This window comes from Euprymna scolopes, chromosome 5 (assembly GCF_053919585.1).
Source record: "Euprymna scolopes isolate OS-2025 chromosome 5, ASM5391958v1, whole genome shotgun sequence".
In the NCBI taxonomy this organism is placed as follows: Eukaryota; Metazoa; Mollusca; class Cephalopoda; order Sepiida; family Sepiolidae; genus Euprymna; species Euprymna scolopes.
In genome coordinates this window covers 84111424-84128900 of record NC_136486.1, presented here as the reverse complement: position 1 = coordinate 84128900, position 17477 = coordinate 84111424, and the positions used below count along the sequence as shown (strand labels likewise).

General features: G+C 31.3%; 2 protein-coding genes across 3 annotated transcripts in view; one reads left to right on the top strand and one right to left on the bottom strand.

The window, feature by feature from the left end:
* LOC145276904 (uncharacterized) overlaps positions 1–17247 on the bottom strand; it is a 167838-nt gene extending 150591 nt beyond the window's left edge. Inside the window, exon 1 of the mRNA XM_080128364.1 lies at positions 15477–17247. Coding sequence (XP_079984490.1) covers positions 15477–15995 — 519 coding nt within the window. The 5' untranslated portion in view covers positions 15996–17247. The remainder of the gene's footprint in view (positions 1–15476) is intronic.
* The window catches only part of LOC145276905 (uncharacterized), a 148098-nt gene that overhangs the window by 110948 nt on the left and 19673 nt on the right, over positions 1–17477 (top strand). The window lies entirely within an intron of this gene.

Genomic DNA, 17477 nt, shown 5'->3' with positions numbered 1-17477 from the left:
GAGATACTCCAGAAAAACATTAGACAGGATGCGGAGAAGCTCCATTTGGACCAAACTGGGTCCTTCAACAGGATAATGATCCAAAACATACTGCCAAAATAGTCAAGAAATGGTTTGAGGATAATCAAATTAATGTTTTGGAATGGCCTAGCCAGAGTCCCGACCTGAACCCTATCGAAAACCTCTGGCAAATATTGAAAACTGAGGTTAAAAAGCGGAAACCTAGAAATTTGAGGGATTTGGAGAACTACTGCATTGAAGAATGGTCAAAAATCAGTGTTGATGCTTGTAAAAACCTTGTGGATAAATATCCAAAACGGTTACAGGCAGTTATTAAGAATAAAGGGCATGCTATTGACTATTAGTAAGAGAGGTATGAATAATTTTGAACTAGTGCCATTATTGTTTTTCTTTGTATAATGTTTCAAACTTGCATAATTTATTTATTTGTTGAGTTTAAATTAAATGCTTATGCTTGATTTATTGTTTGAAATCCCTTTAATATTGTCTACCTTCTGGTTTGAGCAATATTCTAATAGAAATCTCAAAGATCCGAGGGGTATGAATAATATCGAGCACAAGTGTATATATATATATATATAGTTATGGAGAATCTATTTCCAAGACCATATATATATATTGGGAGAGGTAAAATCTATACGCCTATAAATTTGTTTTTCTTTTGTGTGTATTGATATTCATATTAAAAACCCTCTTTTCTATTTATTTAAAAAGAAAATACTATTTTCTTATATATGGGTTGTGGAATTGCATTCACTAGCAAAAGATCTAGCTAATTTGCATATTCTTTTAAATATTCATTTGAAGTAATTCCCTATTAGTTGTTTCAGTTTTCTAATGGGATAATCATCTTTAGTTAACTATTACGTGTAATTATATTCATGCAGATATTCTACATGATTTATATTGCATAATATTTGCGTAAAAAGTTTATAGTAAACACGAAATTGTTTTCATATATATTTATGTATACGTATATATTTTTATTTAACAAATTTTGTCTACTAAACTCCTCCTAGAGGTTTTGGTCTACAGACATGAAACGTCATATATAAGGTATTTGAATCCATGCAAAACCTTATATTTGGGTTTTAGCCCGGAAAAATCGGTGGAAAAGTGTGAAAATTAAAACAAATGAAATTTGCTAGGTGAAGGTCGAATGCCAGCATTACGAATGCATAACGTAGTAACTATTGGTTCATGTTTTAATTTTTAGCCTTGCAGTAAACATGTTTTCATAGCCCAGTCATTGACGGCAGAGGCAAAATAAATCGTGAGCTGAACGTTTTGGTTTCGATTCTCGGTGGTGGCGCATGATTCTTTTTTTTTTTAATACTTTTTAAATCATTACTATATATTGCATCCAATCTACCTATTTATCTATAAAAGTGAAAATTTCTGTCTGTCTTTTCTCTATCATAGTTAAGGAATACTATTATACAGAAAGGCAATACTTTACATATTCACATTTTTTAATATATACATATGCACATAACAGTACATAGGACCTGAACAAAGCTGGGCGGAACTGCTAGTAATTCATATCTTTTTAAAATTGTGAGTGTAAGGGCTACTTTAAACTATAAGTGCTCAAAACTAAAAAAGATTCCAAATTTTCAAAATTCCCTATTTTTCAAATGCTCACAAAATTTGTTTGAAAAAACTATTCGAACTGAAAATTTCAGGAATGATCTGATTCTTAGATCCAAAGAAGTAGTGAAAATTTTAAAACAAATACAAAACCTTCAGGAGACACCCTTGCTGAATATAATAAATATTCTTTTATACTTTATCTTTATCTTTATATATATATATATATATATATATATATATATATATATATATATATATATATATATATATATATATATATATATATATATATATATATATAATGTTCTCAAAGTACTTTGATAAGTATATTCGATTTTGATCGAAGGCACTACAATAATATTATTGAGTTTACATAAGCACCTGACATTCATAAAAAGAATAACTTTTTACTTTATTTAATCTTTAATTTTAAAATTTAAAACAAATCATAAAGACTGGAAATGGTAATATCGCATTAAGGGCTCATCCAATCGATGCTAAGTACATTCTTAAGCCTCATATGATAAATATGTAATAAAAAATGTAATAAGGTATCATGTCTTCTTCCTAATATATTGAAGACGTCATAAAAGTTTGTAAAGCAGTTGGTGGGAGAGGAGTGTAGAAAAAGTAATATGAGAAAGAAGTTTTAAAAGAAAAAATGTTGCACACATTTTTTTTTTTTTTACTATTCTATTTTCTTTTCAAGGACAATGAACAATGCTGGGTCTCCCTGAAAATATCTGATGAATGAAATGTGCATATCATAGAATGGAAAACAAAAAATTATGTGTGAAAATTTCTTATTCATTATGTCTCTTTGGGCATCTCTTAATTCATCTTGTAATAAAAAATGATATATATATATGCATAATAGCTTACAATCTCACAGAATCAAATTTACTTAATATTTCAACAAATATACTCCTGTACATTCTTTTGGAAATCTTAGCTTAGTTTTTAAATTTTTAACATTAACACTATTTCACTTGGTTAGATAATTTGTTCCAAAAATATATAAAAATATATAATTGTGTGGCAGATTTAGTTTTTGAAATCTTTCTCGCCAATACATTTCTAGTGCAAAAAAAATATATCTATATATATATATATATATATATATATATATATATATATATATATATATATATATAAATGTTATATCAAAAGATATAAGAACAAATAGTAAAATACATTATATATATGTTAAAGATTTTGTCCACGATCTTAGCTGATCATCTCAGGTTGTCTTGCCTAGGCTAATAAACTCTGAACTTGTGCTTTGAAGAGTATGGTTATTTAGGATAATTTACACAGGATATGCTTGATCATCGAAAACGTTGACTCAGAAACCAAACTCACCAACTTTGATCAGTTAAAAGCATTTGATCATGATTATTTGGAAGCTGTTCTGTCATCGGCCAGATTTGGCTCATAGTTTTATTTCTGAATTTGTCTCTTGTATGCAAACTTGGTGTGCCAGTGAAGGTGAATGATTAAAGTTGAAGCCTTTTGATCTGTCCAGACCTATTCATTAGGGATATCCACTTTCACTGATGCATTATGTGCTTATGTTGGAATCCTTTTTTTCAAAGGTTTATGGGTGAATATTCAGGGAATTATTTTGACTAGTGCTTGCACCATAATAAAATATTTTGTCAATGCTGATACCATGACTGTCTGTAAAGTCGTCAACATGGAAATGAAACTGTATGAAACAATTACAGAGACCCAAATTCACTGTAACAACTCAGTTGACTTGTGCATTTGTGCCTAGAGGAGGGTATCTCTCCCGAGATTCTTTAGCTGGACAAATGGGACTTGCAAGATACTTGGCATCTGATTTAATCTCGATTTACGGCAGGAGAAAAATTGGTCAGTAATAATGAAAGCGATAAGGTTTACAGTTTGCCTATGAACCCAGAGGAATCTTACAATAAAGGCAAGGGTAGAAGTGTGTCGTTCATACATTTATTTGCTTATTCTTTATCATCTTTCAATGGTTTCTTTCTTGTCTACTATTCTGCATTACAATAAGCTCTTTTCCAGTTTTGGTGGCTTACAAAAAACCAAAAAAACCTAGGATATTTTACCTACGCCTATCTGAAGGTGGTCTAAGTAGGCCTAGCATTGAGATTTGTCAACATATGCTTCATTTACACTATCTTAACCGAATGTGTACATTTTATGGGAGAAATAGTAAATTAGAAGAAAGGTTTTCCAGCTATAAAAAGTCTGCACTCGGATAAGAGAAACACAGACGAGTTTTAACAAGCCTTAAAGTTCCTCTTGTAAATGAAAGAAAGACGCTCTGACACCCAACTGCTGTTGTGAAAGGCATTACATTAGATTATGATGAGGGTGATCCATTCAGGATGTTAGGGTTGAGGCCTTACGGAGACAAACTTCAATTAATCCGATTTTGAGCGCCCAAGAACGAATGAAACATTTTTTTTTCATGTTACACTACACTAGTTCCATCTATATATTTAAAAGATACATTATCAGCAGTTTGAAGAAAAATAAAACTAATCTTTTTTTGTAATTATGCTTTATACATAGACATTATTTATCATGACCAGAAAGTTAATAGTGATTATTTTAGCTTTATGACTATTACAAGAAGAAAAAAATATTATTGAAATGAATCTAGATCTATACTTGAGATTTGTCAACATATAATAAAACTCAAGAAATATACAAGATTTTTGGGATTCTAAAATATTTGTACAGTCTTTCTTCAGACTATTGTCATCAACATTGAAATTTATAAATATATACTGTTTCAGTCAATATGCACTTCGACCTTCTTCAGGAGGTGTATAGACGAGTTGCAAATTTGGTGGTTTTAGTCAGGAGTTGGACTCATAAGAATGTTAGAATCAAGTTTTAAAAATCCGACTCCAATTACAATGTTTGAGTAACATTTTTAAATTCAATTCCAATTATTACTAAATATTGGAAGACTGAGGGATTGGAGTTAGATACTTTGGAATCCTATAAGACACAGTCTGGGCATATATCTTCTGATTTGATAATCCTGGTGTATAGTATGTATGTTTTTCTTCTTACTTTTCATTTTTTTTATCTTCATTTAGCATGATATGAGTTGCATGTTGGCCATAGTAATACAAAATGATTTTCTCCATGAAATGTATAATGATTTTTTCAATTTTGACTCCTTCTTGACCCCTTAAAAACTATTTTAACTGGCTAAGGACCCATAAAGGAGCGGTCCATAAAAAATCCAATCATTTGAGATGCCTAGGGCCGTTTTGCGACTCTTAGTTTCGGAAGAGATAAAGTTTGAAAATGTGGAGACAGACAGACATAGTGAGTTTTATAAATTAGATTTTAGTGAGTTTAAAGGATAATGATACTATGATGGTCTTCAAACTGGAAAAATTATGAAGTTCTATAGTTAAACTACCACTGAGAATTTTTGCATTTCATAAACTTCTCTGGACCATAGTTCTTGAAAAAGTGTGTTTATGACAACAAACAAAATCCTTCACTCTCTGAGACAGATGGTGGCATACTGAATGAACAGTTGCAATCTGGAGGTATCTGGCATCTACTCAGACACGTACAAGGCATGTTTGAATCAATTGCCACTTTATGCCGTCATAGTCATTTATTTATGACTGAACGAATTAATTCAATCAGGCCATAAAGGATTAAATATTATTTTGTCTACAATAAAAAAATTTCTGTTGTATAATTTCGTTTATTCAAAATGGTATTATTATTCTTTTTTTCTTATTTTCTAAAATATTTTCTAAGATGAAATTTACAAACACAGTTTGTTTGTGATGCTATGGATTACCTCCCTCCTTTCCAGAGCCAGGATAACGAGACGAAATGCAGATGACGCTAAAAAGACCAGTGATCGATAAAATTCCACAGAACAATGACGCCATGACAAGTATTTGTTAACTTTCTGAGTGACCAGATAACCAGATAATGATAGAGAAAAAAGGAAGAAGCAGGTCACTCGTGCATTTTAACTAACCGGATGAAACTATAACACAACCCTAAATGGCCCTCTCCATCAAACAACAATGTATTGTTACTCAATGACTGACTAGGTTTCTGAATGTTCATATCAGAACTATCCCTACGCTTCATGTTTAAAAAAGAATGTGTCCAATATAGCATCTGACTTAACTAATTGGTTAACCATAAGCATAGACAATTACACACCCTCCAAGAAATTCCAACAGAAACTGACCAGTCAGCCATGATACATCGCTGGATGGGCTGGCAACATTGCTCATAAAAACCACTACTTCAATTGTTCTAAACATAATAGATGTTTTGAAACTAAAGTCACCTTTAGGATCACCAGCAATTACTGCAAAAGGATTATAGAAAATGCGAGAGAATCATATGCTCAGGTCTATCAAGTCGAAAACGAAAGAACAGAAGCTTGGTTCCCATGAGTTCTGGCAAATAACAAACAAGGTACTGAACAGATATGTGCCTTCTATCCCGATCATCATCAACAGTCTGAGGTGATTTTGTCAGCATCTGACAAAGTCAAACTCTTTGCTAAGAACTTTGCGTCAAACTCCACAGCATGCGATCAGGGCCACCTACCTCCCAAGACCAAAAATAATCTGAGCGACATCAATCCATATACTTAATATATGCTAAAAAAAAAAAAATTACTAAGCAGACGAAGCCTAGAGATTAGTAGCATGTTTTGACAAACTTTTGGGCCTAACCGTTACTCCTGATCTGAGATGGAACACGTACATCAAATCCGTTGCCAGGACTGCTGGGAAAATGGTGGGATCGTTCTACCGTTCCAGTAGATATTTCACTGCTGATGCAATTCTCTACATGTATAAGAGCCAAGTGCATCCAAGGATTGAGTACTGTTGCCACATCTGGGTAGGAGCTGCTAGAAAGATCTTATCCTGCCTTGACAGAATTCAAAATAGACTTCATAAAGCCTAGTGGGGGATGCTCTTTTCTCTTCCCTGGAACCTCTTTCGCAAAGAAGAGACGTCACGACTCTATTTTTGCTTTATCATTATTTTCATGGCGAGTGCTCGTCTGAGCTCCAATCTATGGTCCCCCCTGGCATGACTTTCATGAAAAACACTCATCTAACTGGAACCACTATCAATAATTTCCCTCACTCTTTATCTGTGCCTAAACTTAAATGTAGATTCCATGAACAAAGCTTCTTTCTTAAAACTGCATGCCTATGGAACTCTGTTCCATTTTCCTGCTTTCCAACTGACTACAATATAGTTGTTTTCAAGTCCAATGTGAACAAATTCTTGATGAGCCACCCCCTTAAGTAATCCAATTTACAAAATTTCCACTACTAACGGTTACTGACATGTTTCCCTTGACCACTGTACACTCATTAACCCTTATGCTTGAGAAGTGGTGACTCCTTTGTAAAAAAAAAAAAAAAAAAAAAATCTATCATTTATAATAGTTTCGATGTGCCATTGGTTGAGGTCATAACATTGCAATACAGATATTTACACTGTTGTAAACTTGACCAGGATTTATGGACTGTATTTATGTCTAATTGCTGTTAATTTTGTATGCTAATGTTTCTTTAGGTACTAAATAATAATTCATTCTGGAGAAACCATCACCAGATATAAATTTATAACACACCCGAACAATGAAGGGTACATCAACCAAAACATATCAGTTTGGATAATAGTCTGAAGAAAAACAATGTGAATATGTATAATTCATTTCTCATGCCAAAATTTCTGACTGGAATGGTTTTGTTTTGATTGTAAGTTGTTTTAAAGTTTTTTTTTCTTTTTTTTTTCGTGGCATGTAATATAGATCTTTATAAATAGAACCATTAGAATTGCTGCAACTCCTATTTTATTGTGCTGATAGTAGATAGCATTAAAGGCGGATATAAATGACATGACAATGGACGTTGTTCCTGCCAATAAGTCATCATTTTGTAACAGACAGTGGTTGAGTGACGGTCTGGTAAACTGATATCTGACAATATATATGAAAATGCAGACAAAGCAGAGGATGTGACAATGAATGAACTTCCTGAGGAAAATATTGAATCCATTGAAATTCTTACTAAACATTAGCGATGATACAAAACTGGATGTGACCAAAACGAGGTCATGAGTAATGGCTTGACTTCATTTGGTTTATCTGTTTTACAGCAACTCAACTATTTTGATGTTATTTAATGCCAAACACATACTGAAAGCAATTCATCGTATACAAAATGCTTTTATTAGTAGCTGGGGGGGGTGGGGGTGCAGGTTTATATGTTTTCAAATATTGGCATGTAAATAAAGTGGGAAATAATTTTCAGCAAAAAGTAATATGATTGATATGTTCCAAACAACTATATATGGTTACAAATGAATGAAACGAAGACAATATCATGATCATTTCATTGGCAAAACTGACGAATTATTTCATTTTATGTGTAATTAATTGCTAGCGTCATCATTATATTTGGTTTAACATCCATTTTACTTGCTGGCATGTGTTGGACAACTTTTAGAAATTGATTTCTAAGCTAACCTATCTCTGGTCATATCTTTATCCCTTGAGTCCGTTCTTATCACTCATTTCCTTTTTTTTTTGTGGGGGGGGGGGGAGAAGGGTACTACTCCTGCCAACTAACCCTACTATCTCAACTGTTCTAAATCTATTAACCCAAGAACTGTCATCCATTCCTTCAATGTGATCATATCATCAAAGTCTACCTTTCTGAATATTCTGCAGGGGTCTTCGAGTATAAGTCTGTCTTTAGTACTCACGTTACACATTTGATTTATCATATCATTCTTATATTATTTACCTCCATGCACTGCACGTCCTCAAACCTCACTGGCTAAGTTTCATTTCAATGCATTGGAAATGATTTCACCAAGATTGGAACATTGTTGGTTCTACAAAATCGTAAAAAGATCACTAAAAAATAAGTTTGTTTGGATCTTTTAAAGTGGTATAAAGCTAAAGATGAATTTCCTGGATTGCATCTGCAACAACGATGAAATGCAATTACAAGCAAAACTGCAGTCATTTTGTTACACATCTTTAAGGATGGAGCTCACATTTCTAACAATTTTCTCAATTCAACCCTTAAAAAAGACTTTTCTTTTGCACTAACATGTAACACACTATTAATACAATGTCACAAACATACAGATTACATTATGTTAAATATTTTATCTGATAATCCCCAATAATGCCCTCTTAATTTCTTAGCAATATTTCGTAATTCATCCAATTTCATCTCCAAGGTTCTACTCTATTGCTGTTCTTTATCTAATCTAGTAATTTCATATTTGTTATTATATTAGCAAACAAGTTATATAAACACATTATAACTTGATTGTACAGATTTATAACACTCGCTATTTATTGGTGGCAAAATACGAAAAGTGAACATTTATTCTATAGAATGGTGCAATTGTATTCTAGATATTTCATTGGAAATAAATAGTAGACATCAAATATTATTCATTTCTACAAAAAAATCTTTTCAAAATACGGAACAAGCTTTGATACTGGTGCAATATAAAATCTAACTAAATGTTCTTTAGTTTAAGCAATTAATTTTTATAATAATTTGGAGCATTTCAATTTGATGAAAACTTAATGTTATTTCATGAAATTGACATGAATGAAAAAGAAATGTAAACCTTCTGGATATTGACACAGCATTCTGAGAGTAGAAACAACATTTTTGTTTCATGAAACAATTTTCTAAAGTTAAAAGGCATTAAAACAAAAAGTTTAGTCTGTCTGTTTCAGGTTATTTAAGACATAGACAAATACGTATTATTGGAATTATTCAAACTAATGTTCTTATTGTGAGGTTTATTCTCACAATTTTTCAGGTGATGTAACTTCCAACCTTCTTCAAGTGTGTCTTGCTTGAAATCTTTTTGTCGAACTTGGGAATCTGCATGGAATTTCCAAACGAAACTTTTTATTTAATCGATGGGAGTAGCATGCTTTCTTTCCATCGGCCATGACTGGTAAAAGTTTTAAGTAATTCACAATAGTATTTTTAGTATCGCCTGCACTAAGGATTGAACCTTCAACCTCCAGAAGAGTGTCCCTTAGAACTGAATTTTATTAAATATTTTATCTGTTATGCATGGGTCATTGTGGAAAAATTTAAAAACACTGACAAAATATTTCTTGTAAATGATTCTTTGTTCACAATAAATTGAACACAAGTTACTATTTTATCAAAAGTTGGAGGAGTGGGTTTTGGTGTTCATAGCTTTCTCAACTATATTATTGTATAAATGACCATAATAGATCTGACTGAATTTTAAATCAACATATGTAGCTGATTTCACAGATCATGGCTGTATTTTTTCGGCCAATTAAACATCCTTTAAATATAAAGTATCACAATTCGGCCAGTTTAGTATGCAAAAAGTAGTAAATATAGTGAAATCCATATCCATTTCAATTTGTGGTCTATGGATATAAACAAACCTTTTTTTATAAAATGTACAATTCTCTCTCTCTTGTGTCATTAATAATTTTTTTCTCTCTTGTGTCATTATTGATTTTTTTTTTTTTTTTGCTTTTCAATTTAAGCTAGGTTACTACTTTCAGTGATTTATCTTTTAATGTTAATTTTCAATTTAATATGATGATACTGTGTCTATGCATATAAAAAAAATCCCATCTTACATTAAAAAAAGCATCTGATCAACTTTGAAAACTTTAGTAAATGAATATATGCCCTCGTATTAAATTGTCTTTCTGTCTAAAGAAAATTTGAATTTTTTATGGATTTACTATAAAAAAAGTTAACTTAATCTCTACTTTACCATAAATTATAATTTGTGTTAGTTGTTGAAATGAATATTATATGTACAGTCAAAGTTAAACTTCTGTACATTTTGGGGGGGCAATTGTTAATGTAATAATTAGTCAATGGTTAATTGTGCTACCAAAATAAATTTGGTATTCTTGTTAATGTTTTGCAAAGATTAATGTGGACACATTAAAAGTTTTACATATAAAAAAAAATGGTGTTTAGAATACCTATAAATATACATAAAATGAAGAGGATTCCAGTGAATGAAATGATAGCTTGGAAACAGGTGAGTAGTAATTTTTAAAAAAAAAGTGAAATCATGTAAAACCTATGCTGCTTGTAGAACAAAGTAGATTATTTGACAATTTCAGTGTGTACTTTTAATTTGAGATCAAGATAAATAGGTAATAAAATACAAGTCAAAATAACATGCTGAACTGTATGTATCTTGTAATAGAAAAGAATATTTTATATAATTTTGTAAATATAAAAGATTTTAGGTTTTTTTTTTGTTTTTTTGGTGGGGGAATACATCTATAGAGACTTACTTGCCTAAACTCATTTCTCTTTCCCCTTATCAAAATAAAAGGGAAACAAATTTGGAAATGACAAGAAATTTGGTCAGCAGAAAGGTTGCTGCTTCAACCCCACCTCTGAATGATTCTCATATTTCATTAAAACAATTTATGAAAGAGAAACAAATGTGTGCCAGGCCAGGAATGTCTCTGCTGCAACCCAATCAATTAATAAGTTTAGCTTTTAACTGTCAACAGAGATATATTTCTGCCCAGATAAAGACAAAGTAAAGAGACAGTGAATAACATTGTATATAATTGCTGTAGCCCAAAGAATACACAATCATTGTCATATAGTTACCATCTATATCACACACACAAATGTCTTTTTTTGCCTCAGCGTTTTGTTGTAAACAACTGGCAAATGTAAGCTATAACACAGATTAAGACAAAGAGAAGAAATATATACCCATAGTTGTCAAATATTTCACCAGAGGCAGCTCCATAGTAAATTTGATGCAAATGTTCTAAAATTATAAATGAAAACTTATGTGTGATGTATAGATTATCACACTTTTAGATGTGATGGCAAAATGATGCTGACACACCAATTCTCATCAGATCATCAAAGTTAAGCAATGTTGAGTCAAGTTAATAATTACATGGGTGACCATTTAAGGAATACTAGTTGCTGTAGGTGCATAAATAAGTATCATATTTGTTAGGAGTACACCTGATGACAGATCAGCATCGTGTCAAACAGGCAATCCACTTAAATGTTGGTTCTATGAGTCTTCAGCTTAGAAAGGAGTGAATTTACTTTTACTTTACATATATGTGAGAGTGATAGATATTTTTGATGAATCATTCATTTCTCTTTTATCATTTTTATTATTTTGCTTTAAGTAAGAAGGAGTGTTTTGCTTATGTCTTAAATCATCCTGAATTGTAATGAATAATATCGCACACAAAAAATGCTTTAACCCCATAAATACACAATCATTGTTATCTAGTGTTGTCCAAACTGAGGATGGAACTTTTAATTTCCACCATGTCTTTTTATGTCAGCATTTGTTGTAAAAAAAAAAATAAAAATAAAAAAAAAATAAAAAATCAACATAAAGAGTAAACTAAAATATGGATGGGGACAAAGAGGAGAAATATTCACCTATAATTGTAAAATATTTTCCCCATAGTGGGTTCACAGGCAACTACCTAGTGTGCAATTGTATTCTCTATTACATCACCTTCAGAGATAAAGTTGTTGATGATAAATACTTATGAAAACATGTCATGATAAATACTCATGAAAACTTATGTGATGATTAGAAAAACTTACCAAAGATCAGCTAATAATGAACTTATGAACAATTTCTTGTACATGACTGAAATCTCTTCACAAATGTTGTCAAAGTTTATCAATTCTAAACGATAGATATCATAACTGATTACATTTTTCAAGGAAATGATTGCTAACAAAACTAGTATATTTTTTATATACATGATGACTGTCATAGTATAAGCTGGTTTTTCATATCACTTTTGTTATTCCTATAAGTTTTGAAGTGAGTCTTAACTCCACCTACAGATGTGCATGCTTTAAAACAGTTATAATATATATATATATATATATATATATATATATATATATATTATTTTATCAAAAAAGTAAAACTTTAACAAAGCAAAACTTATCAAAATAAGAAAAGCTCAACACTTAAGAGGAGCAAAAGATAATATTGATATTTACTGAAACGTGTATCATTTTATTAGTATTATTTTTATATTACTTCATTTTATTGTTTAACTTATTTTGAACAATTTTTAAACATTTTTCTAATCCCACTTTCTTCACTTTCAGATCGTTTTATTTTTATTTATTTATATATTTATTAATTTATATTTTTATTTATTTATATATTTATTTATATATGTATTTCTGCATCCCTTATTTACTGTTTCTATCGCCTCTCCTTTCTCCATTTTCTCTTCTATCTTCCCTATTTTTTCCTTTCTTCTTTTACTATTGACTTTTCTTTAATGATCCCCATTATTCCATAGTAACCTATATATATATATATATATATATTTTTTTTTTTTTTTCTTCACTATTACCTACATATATACTACACTTCCAATTTACCCTTATATGTTGTACCTAGTTTCAATTACTACTTACCATATTACCCCATTTCTTCATCCTCAGTTCACATCTAAATGTCATTAAGTCAGTTTTTCTATATTTGCATTTTGCATAATTATGGTACTTCTCTTCTAATGAGAAGCAATTAGCTTCAAAATGCCATGGCCTAAAGAGGGTTTTTTTCTTAATTTTCCCCTTCACTTTTCACTTTTTCTTATTGTTCTGATGATATAATAAAGTTATATACAACTTTTATTCCTCATCTTTCATTTGATATTATATATATATATATATATATATATATATATATATATATATATAGAGAGAGAGAGAGAGAGAGAGAGAGAGAGAGAGAATACCAGATACTCATACATATTCAAAATTAAATAAACTAGAAAACTCCTTTTAAGTTAACTACAAAGATTTATCATCAACTTGTAAAGATTATAACAGTTTGCTATTTCATTGTATAGTAAAATAGAGCTAAGTTTGTGTATTTTTAAAGTTTAAAATTATATTTAAAACCATATTCTAAATTAAGAGTACACACAATGATATCCAAATCGTTTACAGTTGTTTTCAGATTATTTTTATTATTAGTTATGCAAACATAACATTTTTTTAACAATGCCTTCCTTTAGAACAAGATTTCTTAGTCATCTTTGACTGACATATTTCTAGAATACATAATATGCATTTAAATGTTCACATGATTTCACAATATCTACTAAGGAGAACTTTAATGCTTACTAGGGAGAAACGTAAATGCCTACTAGACACTATTCTTGAGTATCTAAGCTCTCTCTGTACAGGAGGGGTCAGTCAGGATGATCTAGCATGAGGATGCTTTTCTCTAAAAGTAAACCTTGACTAAATATTTAAAATTACATAGCATTTGCAGACAAAATGAGATCATTTCGATAGGACTTACGGACTTACCTACTCTAGTTTTTACAAGGAATGGTTCACCTTCTCTAAGTGATGTTACGAAACTGGATACTCCACTAGACTAGATGTATTCTTGTCATGGAATCCAGTAAGTCCAAGTGACCACAAGAAAGATATATTATAACATATTTAACTGGTCAATTAGTGAGAGGAAAATTAATATTCCTAACTTGTTTACTAACTCAACGTTTAGACATAAAGAAGATTTAATGGAATACTCAAATATCTATGCATCTCATATAGATTTAATGGAATACTCAAATATCTATGCATCTCATATAGAGATCAAGTGTTAGTTCCTAGGAATGGACCGCTTGAGTTTTTGAGAATTTTAACTGAAGTAAGATGAAACACTACAGTATTTAACACCTGGAATTTTACTTTTGATTGCAGATAATCTTTTGGAATAGATTGTTATTATTTTTGGTAGAAATTGAAGATGCTTAAAATATCCTGTTCTGAAAAAAGGCACTGTTAAAACAAATTTTGTATTGTATTGCATAAACATTGTCTGAAAACAGTTATAAACGACTTGAATACCACTGTGTATATTGTTTGTTTTGGAATATGATTTGAAAATAATTTAAACCTTTAAAATACACATGCATGTCTGCGTATGCGATTAATGTGCTTTTGTTACAAAGTAAAACTTACTTTAATTTAATAATTGAATTTACTTGTAAGATTCAATTGATAAAAATAAATCCCACAACAAAATTAAAGAAAACTGAAATGTCTTTTTCCAAATTTGCTTTTAAGAAAAAAAAAAAAAAAAAAAAAAAAAAAAAAACACTTATTCATGACCTACTACATATTAGTAGGCCTTGACTTATTATTAAAAAAATATATATCAACTCTGATTTTCCATTAAAACCAAATTATTTGATATTTTGGTCAAAGGAATCCAGACTCGATGAACATTTTTGTACTGAGCATAAAGTTTTCTTGGGATCTGAGTATTTGCTGAGGTTGAACGTCCATTTTCAATGAAATGATTTTGAAACAATTGTAAGATTTTTCAAAGCTAAAAAGGAAAAGGGATATTATTTGATAAGTAAACCTCTATAGAAAACTCCAAATATTGAGAGAATCTGATAAAGAAATATAAATAAAATAAAGAAATGTTACAAATGTCATTTTAGAAGGATATTTTCATCTATAAAAATGCAACAAAGAAATGCTAGACATATAAACCATAATAATTTAGGTATTCATGTATTTGTACTGTAGTGTAGTAATATTTTACAATTGTTGTGATGATTATGTTGTTGTTGTTGTTGTTGTTGTTAGTCATCATCATCATTATGGTGTTGTTAATTTTATTTTCCTTCAGGTATCCAGCAACATGAGTGGCTGAAATAAGAATGGTCAGCAATTTTTTTTTTTTTTTTCAATATTCTTGACCCCCCACCCCAAACATAGAAAAACAAAGGTGCAAATATCTCACCTGACATAGATTGGCATTGGCTGCAGAGTTGTTAGTGCCAGAATTTCCAGCCCTGACAGCCGCGATGGCAGCGTGGTTCTGGTGTGCTGGCGAAGACGACCTTCTCTCCATTGGAGGTGCAGACGGCCCGACAGCCGGGCCAGCTGGACTGACAGCAGTAGCCATGCCAGTGGTAATATTAATACTAGTGTTGTTATCCGCGGAGGCTGAGGATGCGGCCGCCGCCGATGGTGTCGGAGGCAGTGGAGGCTGTTCAGACTGGGGGTGAGGGGGAGGCGGGTCCAAGTCGGTGTGATGGAGCAGCTGGCGATGTGACGAAGAAGGCAGGTCGGGCGGCGGCGGTTTGCTGGATTTGAAGCCGGCGCTCTGCGACAAAGACGGAGCCGATAATGGCGAGGCAGCAGCGGCATTCACGATTCCGATATCACAACTGTCTTTTTTCTTCCGGTAACTGGAAGACCTTTCGAATTTCTGAGAGTCGGTAGCAGCGTGAGACGGTGATGACGACTGCTGGCCCATGCTTCTTAGTCAGGCTCTAACACTCTCTTGCTCTCACTCACTCTCGCACACACAAAGAACAGTTGAGTAACACACTACAACTACCACCAACACCAACACCACCACTAATAAACCACTAGCACCAACACTTAAGGTTAGAACCTTAAAAGAAATACATAAAAGCTGTTACACAGCAATCCGACAGAAAAGAAACAGGAATGGATCACTCAAATTCTTAACCATAATCTTAAAACCTGAAGAAAATGCCTAGTTTATAGAGAGAGATAGTTTGCCACTTTACCGAGAAATACAAATTAAGATGAGGAAATGTTGTCCTTTTTCTTGTTATTTGTTTTTTTGTTTTTTTACAAAATAAAGCTTTTACTTAAAATAATACACTCAATATAATGAGTTAAACGGCGAATTTATTGGATTTGCAATTAAATAGCAATTTATGGATCTAATTCGTTTCAAAATATAAAAAAGAAAAAAAATGATGTCGCTGTTTATAATGTTCTCCTACTTAAACTAATAATTCTTATGTCATCAGAGGTTTAGGTTGAATTGAATCACAATTATTTTCTCTATGATTTTCAATTTCATTGAAGACTGCTAAAAGATCTAAAATAAATATGAGATTAGATTGACTTGAAGAAATATGCGGTATCTGTAACCTATCAGAATTCTGGTATTACTCGCTCTACTTTTGAGTGTTGTGTATATATTGATCATGAACCTAGTATTTTTTTTTAAGAAATCTGTGTTAAAAGATTGGAAAATATGGCAGGTAAAAAGCTGTAGTTTTATTTATTTTTTTTTTTTCTTCGTTTAGTTATTTAATTGCTTTTGTAATCCTCGATAAATTAGGATTAAAGAAAAATTTGACGCAAGAAATATTACGGCGACGATTATCATACAAAATATAATGATTATTATTATAAAATTTCAACAAAATGAAGGTGAAATTAATATTAAAGACATTTTTTTCATCCCATGGGAAAAATAAAAAAATATGGAATAAACAAATAAAATCGGAAGACGTGTAAGAAAACAAAGGGTTGAAAAAAATTATTTACGATGTCTATCGTAAGGGATTGTTGTTATTGCCATTGTTATTTTCATACACGATAAGAAATTATTGCGGGTTGCCTTTTCGTCTTCCACCGCGGTTGTAGTAAAAGTAGACATGATTTTGTCTTCGAGCCGATCCGAACATAGGGTTTAAAAGAAAAAAAAATAACAAAAAAAAAAAAAAAAAAAGGAGAAAAAAAAACGGCGTATTTTCACATCGTCATTTGCAATATATATCCATTTCCGGGAGAAAGTATCCGTGGTTCGAGCCCCTCTTTGAAGAGAGTTAAATCCTCGTTTTTTCCCCGTCCGTCACAGCTGACATACAAAGCCGAACATGAGGAAAGAAAGCAATAATTGATGATGACGAGAGAAGCTTTGTTTGGCGGATGAGGAGGAGAGAAAATAAAGTACTAACTTTTTTTCCCCTTC